The sequence below is a fragment of the Lepidochelys kempii genome, chromosome 11, assembly GCF_965140285.1.
Source record: "Lepidochelys kempii isolate rLepKem1 chromosome 11, rLepKem1.hap1, whole genome shotgun sequence".
Lineage (NCBI taxonomy): Eukaryota > Metazoa > Chordata > Testudines > Cheloniidae > Lepidochelys > Lepidochelys kempii.
The window spans coordinates 56,916,652-56,925,149 of NC_136390.1; the positions used below are offsets into that span (position 1 = coordinate 56,916,652).

The window sequence follows — 8,498 nt, forward strand, 5'->3', positions numbered from 1 at the left end:
TCATATTTTAATAGTTGAGCAGGAATAGGTCAGAAGGTGAATGTCCTGCAGAGATAAAATACCATACCTCAAGTGTATAAAGAAATATGAGGTTTTGCTGATAGTTATTCAAGAAAGAGCAATGTTCTAACATGACATATACCCGGAGTTTCCCAGGCACTTAACACATCCATAGCAAAGACTTACTGTATTTCCCCTTTATGGCGCCATCGCACTTCTTGGGACTTTAGGACTGTGTCACTTTCCCATTGGAAGAGAAATCTGCAGACAAACAGACTCTGAATATTTCCTTGTCTACATTTTTTTAGAGCACGTGCACATGTCTCATTTACTTGAACACAGATGACAAAACCAGCAACAAAGTTACCTGTTGCAGAAATCTCAGCCAAGAAAGCAAGCCTCTTCCTGACCCTGTATCTCGCTGGCCTTGTCTACACTAGACCTTATTTCCTTCTCTGAGTATGGTTGGACAATGTAATATTTCAAAAGCTGGTGGCCAGTCTACACTAGAGCTCTGACCAGGGTGCCAAGAGATGTGAACAAGAGGGAGAAATGCCAGGGTTTTGGTTTTTTTAAATGTACTTTTTCTTTAAAATATGTGAATACATTTCCACAATTTCTGTGGATAGTGTGTGGCTAGGAATAGCTCGACCAAAGGAAGCAATAGCTGCTGTGGTGCATGCGCAGGGTTAATTATTTCAATTATTTTATTTATTCATTTATTTACCAGAATGAGTGGCCATATACCTGTTGATGTGAATTATTCCCCTGTTCTACAGTTACCTTAGTTTATAATGACAACATTTTAAAAATCTCAAGCTGTTTTTCAATTCATAGATTATAAAGTCAGAAGGGACCATTTTGATGATCTTCTCTGACCTGTGTAACATAGGCCAAAGAGAACTTTCAGGCACTTATCCTCCCCAGGAGTCCACCAGCCATTTTCTGTGATTTTACCATCACATGTGCCCATTTTAAAATAAAAAGTTTCTCTCCATCCTATACTTCCCCCCATTGATGCATGCCAGACTGACACACTTTAGGGTAAACTGACTACAGAGAGGAGAAAATTAAACTGACTGTCTGCAAAGTGCTGCCAAACACATGAAGTAAACATATTAAAACACTGCCTAGAGAAACAGTCTCAGTTTCTTTCAGTTCGTCACCTTATGAGTTACTTTCAGCTATAGCAGGTAAATGTTTTCAGACAGATTGATGATTTCTAAGTGGATGGCAGCCCTGTAAAAACACACACACACATTCAGGTTCCGTTACTTTTTAAAAATACAATTGAAAAGATGCATGTGATAAGAGTGTAATTTAGAAATATTTCTGTTGTCTTGTTCACACAGGACTTGAGCTCATGGGAAAGACTCCTTTGGGCTCCTTGGAGTCAACAAGGACCGACAGCCTGCTCCTGGTTCCACATAAGTCAACAGCAAAACTCCCATTCACCTGAGTGGTGCACGATTGGAGCACTAGGTACTATGGCCCTTTAGAAAGAGGCAGCTGGGCAGCCCTTTTATGCACATTTTAAAGGGAATAATCTTAGTTTAAAGGATGTTGAGAATATTTATAAATCGAAGAGGGAGTGGAGCAGTCAGCACAAATGCACGTAGCTGTACCCAACAATTCGGCACAGAAGGGCTTACGTCAACATCTGAAGAACACCCACAAACAGGATGTTTTTTGAAGCACTTCTCCCCCACCCCCACTCCCACCACACCCCGAGCGAGTTAACAGAAGCAGGAGTTTCTGGACTGACCCTTACATTCAGAAATAGCATGGTAAGGTAACTCTTGCTTAAGCAGTGCTAACACAAACCCTCAGCAGGCAAAAAACTGACATCCCAAATCAAACACAGTAAGCTAAATGCATCCTCTAACTTAATAGGAAGAAACGTTACCAACTACAGACCCTTTCTGCACTGTTATTACTAGTGCTCTGCAAAGGGGTCCTGGGCTGGTGGTACAGAAATGAGACGGAGGAGGTACCAAGATTTCGTTTCTGACAAAATGATTTTCCACAAGCTGTGTAAATTTTCTTGAGTTAAAGAAATACTCTTCAGGATTTCACACTCTCAGTGGAGCACTCCCACTAACAATCACCTGTGTTCTAGGAGCCTCGGTGAAGATTTACATCTCATCTCCATCACTTTCAGAAATAAAACTTCCATTAAAAAAAAAGAAGTTTCCTGAATGCAATAAATAAATAAATAGTTATACAGAAACAGACTTGTTAAGTGTGACTGGGAGTAATTAATAAGAGACTGCCTACAGCCCATTGGACTGCACTTTGGGAGACTTGGGTCTGGAAGAGATCTCTGATCTTTCGTTACTCAGAACACCAAAGAACATAGAATCATCAGAGAGTCATAGAATCATAGAAGATTAGGGTTGGAAGGAGGTCATCTAGTCCAACCCCGCTGCTCAAAGTAGGACCAATCCCAACTAAATCATCCCAGACAGGGCTTTGTCAAGCCAGGCCTTAAAAACCTCTAAGGATGGAGATTCCACCACCTCCCCAGGTAACCCATTCCAGTGCTTCACCACCTTCCTAGTGAAATAGTTTTTCCTAATATCCAACCTAGACCTTCCCCCACTGCAACCTGAGACCATTGCTCCTTGTTCTGTCATCTGCCACCACTGAGAACAGCCGAGCTCCATCCTCTTTAGAACCCCCTTTCAAGTAGGTGATGCTCAGGCTCAGGCAGATAAAACTACATCTTCAGGAAATGATAGCATAGTCCAAACAACCTGATTAAAAAGCAGCTCACAGGAGAGAGCCAGCTCATTAATGTATTCCTTTTCTGATGGTTATGGCACACGGGAGAAAGTGGTATCTCAGAAACCTGGAGGAAGTGGAAAAATCAAAATACACCAATACCATCATGCGCATGATTGGACATCCTCAGTCCTTACATCGTAGAAGTACTGAACCCCCTTTTTCTTGCCCTTTCCCCCTACACACACATATGACCTGATTTGAGTTGGGAGAACAGAGCCCATGTTTGAATGTCTAGGACAACCCAGTTGTCAAAACATTAGTTTTTTATTCATGCTGAACTCTAGTTCATATGCATAAGCTCGTTACATACAGCCACACCCGCACTGAAAATAAAACACTAAACTAAATGGTCAGACCTTAAAGTGCATGGGGAGAAGAAAGATAATAAATAGCAATGCCACTTTGTACTGAAATATCACTTTTCATCTGTAGGTCTAAAAGCACTTAAACTTACCCTGCCTGTTGTAATTGGCATGCACCGTAGGGGATGCAAGAAACTGCATATACGAGAAGTGAATTATCTGGAACGGATGTGGAAGGCTTACGTAGCACTGTCACTCAATACTGCTACATACAAAGATGTCAGCAAAGTTGAAACCTTAAGTGTCTAATCTCAATTTAGGGTTTGTTCTTTTTTTCAAGCTTACTACTTCAATCACTCATATACAATTTTTGGAAAAGGGGGGCCAGGAACAGAAGGAAGATTGATAGATTCACTTCCACAAGTGAATGGGGGTTGAAAATACTTCCTTTGGTTAAATGATTAAAAAGCTACCATGTGGTCCAGCTGATTAGCTAGCAATTGCCATCACTCAGAAATGAGCTCATGTAACTTGCTTGACCAGAAACAGATAGGATATAGTCTTAAACTAAGCTCTATTACCAAATAAATATGTGAATACAACCAAGACCGCTTATAAAGTAGGCCTACTTTATTGTTCCACCAACACAGCATCCAAGCACTTCTCAAGTGTCTTAAAATAGAAACAAGAACAATCTCTTCATTTTTTCTGACCCTGTATGAAAAATAGATTAATTCGTTTATGATTATCTTTGTTTGCCTGCTTTGTTTGCTTGGTTGCCTATGTGTGTGAGAGAGGACAAGAGCGAGAGGGTGCAAATGTGAAAAAAAATGAGGAAAACCTAAGTCACGGAAATAAGACTTATCTTTACTCCTCATACCAGCATGTGGCTTCTTTCGGCTCTTGCTACTAAGTATCATCGAATTTTTACAGCGCTGGAGGTAGACCACCTTGTTGGACCCTATTGATCCATAGTTTCGTTGTTCCGGAGGAAGGCAGTTGTTATGGGAAATTACACTTATGGAGGGAGAAGAGATCTCTCAGGCAGACAGAACCAATCCCATGGAGAACCTGATCCAGATTCTGTATGCAGCACAAAGAGCTGGGGTGATGTGATTGTGGTGACCTGTGTTGCTAAACAGACAAGCTGCTGCATTTTGTACCCGTTGCTGCTGCTAAAGGGTGTGGGGCTTCATTATTAAAAATACAATAAGTTGTCATAATAAACACTGGAGATCACAAATGCAGGAGTCACCGTGCCACTTCTGCATCTGAGTGGACAATATGCAGTCTTCTGGCTAGCCACAGATGAAAGCTGGTGTGTTTTGCTGCCATGGCTGTCTGGACACCCAGAGCAGTGTAGCCTGTGGACCAGCTAAATCTGAAGACACATATTGTAGGCAGTGGAGGATGTTATAAACATGTAAGTGCCTCAAAGTGCATCATTCTTCCTACCAACATCACATCAGTCTTAACAGGGTTCAGCTTTAGCCAGCTGTTCTTCACCCAGATACTGATTTCAGGTAGGCATGGAAAAAGCTGAGAGACAGCGCTGCTTAATAGTTGATGTAAAGGAGGATGTAGCACCTGGCATCCTCTGCACACTACTGGCACTTCAGCCTATGTTGTCATGCAAGGCCTCCCACTGGCTTTGTTATAGATACTGAATAACATGGGGAAGAGGATGAGCCTTGGTGGGAATCTAAAGGCAAGGGCTTTAGAAATGGAGAACTAGTGTCTCATAACAACTTTCTGGGCTCAATCTTTATTTTAAAAAAAAAGAAAGGAAAAAGAAAAGGCCCTGAACCATTTTGAAACACTTCTATTCACTCCTATATCCTCATACAAGTGAGACAGGAACATCTGGTGATCAACCATACCAAATGTCACAGAGCAGCCCAGCATGAAGAGTATGGGTATGTCTATGGACAGCAGGAGGACATCCCCCAAAATAAGAAGCGTTGCCATACTATGCCCTGAAGCATGACCCATCACACTGGCAAGCAGAGAGTATTTAGAGTGTGCTGCCATGCAAAGGCATACTGCAAAGTCACCCTGCCAGTTCTGATAAATCAATCTACCAGGTTTGGAGATTGTTAGAGGTGTGGGAGGGGAAGAGGAGAAATAACTAATCTTAAAAAAGTCCAGACTCCCCCCCTTCCCCCCGCCAAGCACCCTTTGTTGCAATACAGACTTCACAAGATGCAATCCACGTGGCTCAAACCAGTTTTACGCTCTACTACCAGTGATGAAGCAAGATCCTTGTTGAGGAGGTTTAGCAATGGTTTAAAAACCTTTAGCGCTTTAATTCCAAGGACCTCATGAAACACGATTTCAGACTTAGACGGAAAGCACTGAAATGCTACACTTCCTTTACCAGCTGTAGTGCAAATGCCTTTAATATTATGCTGCAGTCTACACTTTCAATTTACAGATCTCACCTGAATCTTCTGATTTATGAGACTTGTTCTATGCACTACAGAGCAGAATGAAGTCTCATGGTGTGAAACATTCTCTTCATTTGCTATAAGCACCACATCCGAAGACATGAGTGTAACAAGGGACATGCCAGGAGACAGAACTATAAACACTGTCTTTGGTTAAATTATGGAAATGCATTTAGACTACTATAATTCATACAGTCGCCTTTCAATGTTTATTTTATTTTAAAAGTAGCTAATTTTTTCCTTTAAAAATTTGGTGTTAATTATAAGGCAAATGCCAGGTAGAGGATTTTGTAGTGGAAGGTTTCTTTGGAAATACATAAATAAAATGAGAGAGAGAGAGAATGCATGCACATGTGTGTGTGTAGGCATGTGTGTGTGTGTGTTAGGGGAAAGGGAGTTGTTTGAATAAGGACCCCTAACTGCTGATGATCATTTTAAAAGTAACAGGAAAGTTTTGGACTCCAAGGACACCCACACTGCAGATTATAGGCAGACCAAGTTAAACTAAAAATAGCTGATTAAGACAAGCAAATGTGTAACAGATGGTACAATATGTTGATAAATTAGGCTGTGGGAAACATACTATCACTTTACTAAATATTTTAAAATTCTTTTGAACTTCTTTTAATGGTAAGAAGTGATTTAATGCAAATTATAGCTGCTCTATTATTAAATTTAACATTTTAACATAAGCTGAGAGTTGAATATTGCCATTTTCTAATAGTGTGCAAACAGTTATGGCAACAAAACCAAAAATGCACTCTTTAAACATGAAGGCCTAGTAGAAAAATAATTACTATGTATCATGGTAATAAATAGCACTGAATTCTCAAAAGAAGGTTAATACACCTTAGAGACCTTACACAAATAGCCAACATCCATTTTTATCCTACCCCTCAGCTCTGAGAATTGTAAAACTACATATTTGACTTGAAAGTTGGATAGTATATCAACTCTAACTCATCAATGGGTAAAATGTTCAAAAGTGAATGAATGTCAAACATTTTTCCTATACAGAATACTAAGTTCACTTAAGTTACACATATAGGCCCCAATTCTGCAAGCTGCTCCCAGCAGAAAAAATGCAGGCAGAATCCCATTGTCTTCAATGGGGATTCACATGGGCACGCACTTGGAGCCCATTACAAAATTGTGGCTCTTTAAAATCTGATCCTGCATAGCAGTTGACTTCAATGGGAGTTTTAGGTGCACAACAAGGAATGCAAAAATAGGACGATCATTGGTTAAACAGGTTTCAGAGTAACAGCCGTGTTAGTCTGTCTTTGCAAAAAGAAAAGGAGTACTTGTGGCACCTTAGAGACTAACCAATTTATTTGAGCATGAGCTTTCGTGAGCTACAGCTCACTTCATCGGATGCACACCGTGGAAACTGCAGTAGATATCATTGTATATAATGTCTACTGCAGTTTCCACGGTATGCATCCGATGAAGTGAGCTGTAGCTCACGAAAGCTTATGCTCAAATAAATTGGTTAGTCTCTAAGGTGCCACAAGTCCTCCTTTTCTTATTGGTTAAACAAACAACCTAAATGGTTAAAAAAATTCCCTTGTTATGTTTTTTATGTGAAATAACCTTTTAAAAGAAACCTACATGAAGGTTTGTTTAAAAAGCAACTAGGAATCTGACAGTGTTTGAACAGCCAAATAGCAACCATGCACGCAGTTGCAAAGTGTTAATATTCATCGGGAGGAAGAGGCAAATTAAAACATTAGTTTAAGCAACGATTAATTAATTAATTCCAACGCTGGACTGATGAGAAAATGCAACTAGTTCATTAAAGTAAATGTTCTAACATTTCTCATCTGCCTCTTGTCTCTGAGTGACACTGAAACACACTGAAATCTACCTTGAGCCACAATATTTCACTGATTTAAATGGAAACAGGTCTAGGCTGCGGCAGAATGGAATGCCAAACCAACAAACACCAGAAAGATGCAAAATAACTGGGCTGTTCTAGATGGCTGGTTCAGTGACAAATCCCCTAATCGATTCATCTGAAAGACAAACAGCGCCTTTCTTCCTGGCATTTTGACATTTGCCTGTTTTCCCCACACAATGCAAAACTCGACTGACTAGTAACGCAGTACATTATTAGCCTCAGGCAAAATAGCCTTATTAGCCCTCCTCCCGCTTCTCTGAGCGCGTCGCCCGGAGACCAGACAGACAGACAGACAGACACACGCCCGAATGGCGCTCGCTGCACGGCGCAGTACCGGCGATCGCAGAGCGGCCAGAGCGCGGGGAGGGTGTTTGTGCTCCGCAAACGGGCGGAGCACCGCAAGACGCGGCTTCACTTGGCTGAGCGGCACAGCAGCAAACCCCCCCCCCCCCCCCCCCGAGCTGGAGCTGCCGTAGCCGCTGCCCGCTCCGCCCCGCTCCGCCCCGCTCCTCGCCCGCCGCAGCGCGGGCTCCCTGCCGCGCGGGGCTTTGCCGAGCCTCCCGCAAGGCTGCCCGGGCTCCTACCTGGTCGGCGAGTTTGAGGACTGCCATTCTCCCTCGGCGCGGCTCGGGCACATGCAGCTCCGCGGTCCGGGGGTGTCCGCCAGCTTCAGGAGTTGCGGGCCGGGTGGGGAGGAGAGCTCAACGCAGCCGTGCCTGGGAGACCTGCAATTGACAATCCAGCTGCTCGCTGGGGTCAGGAGGAGCCCAGGAGCCTGCCGCTAACCGAGCCTGCCTGATACAGGAAGTACTGACTGCACAAGCCCAGCTGCCACTGACATCACCCCGTGCACAACACACGCACAGAGCAGCTCTGGGCAAGGACAAGGCTGCCTCCTACTGCTCGCATCTCCCCCAGAGCATCCCTCTCCATCCCCATCCCCCCCCGCACACACACACACGCACGCACACACAAAAAGACCAGGGCTGCTTCCTGCTGCTGCTCACAGCTGGGCTACCCTCACCCCGCTGCACCTCCCCTCGCCAATATTTTCTTTGTTCC

At 43.0% G+C, this 8,498-nt stretch overlaps 1 protein-coding gene across 11 annotated transcripts in view; it reads right to left on the reverse strand.

Moving 5' to 3' along the window:
- ANKRD44 (ankyrin repeat domain 44) overlaps positions 1–8,264 on the reverse strand; it is a 215,680-nt gene extending 207,416 nt beyond the window's left edge. For 10 of the 11 annotated variants that reach the window (XM_078848004.1, XM_073306276.2, XM_073306275.2 and 7 more), the window contains exon 1: positions 8,021–8,263. In XM_078848004.1, coding sequence (XP_078704130.1) covers positions 8,021–8,047 — 27 coding nt within the window. In that variant the 5' untranslated portion in view covers positions 8,048–8,263. Of the gene's footprint in view, positions 1–8,020 lie in introns of all 11 variants that reach the window. The other variant, XM_073306274.2, reaches the window with a different exon arrangement.
- Positions 8,265–8,498: the final 234 nt, after the last annotated feature.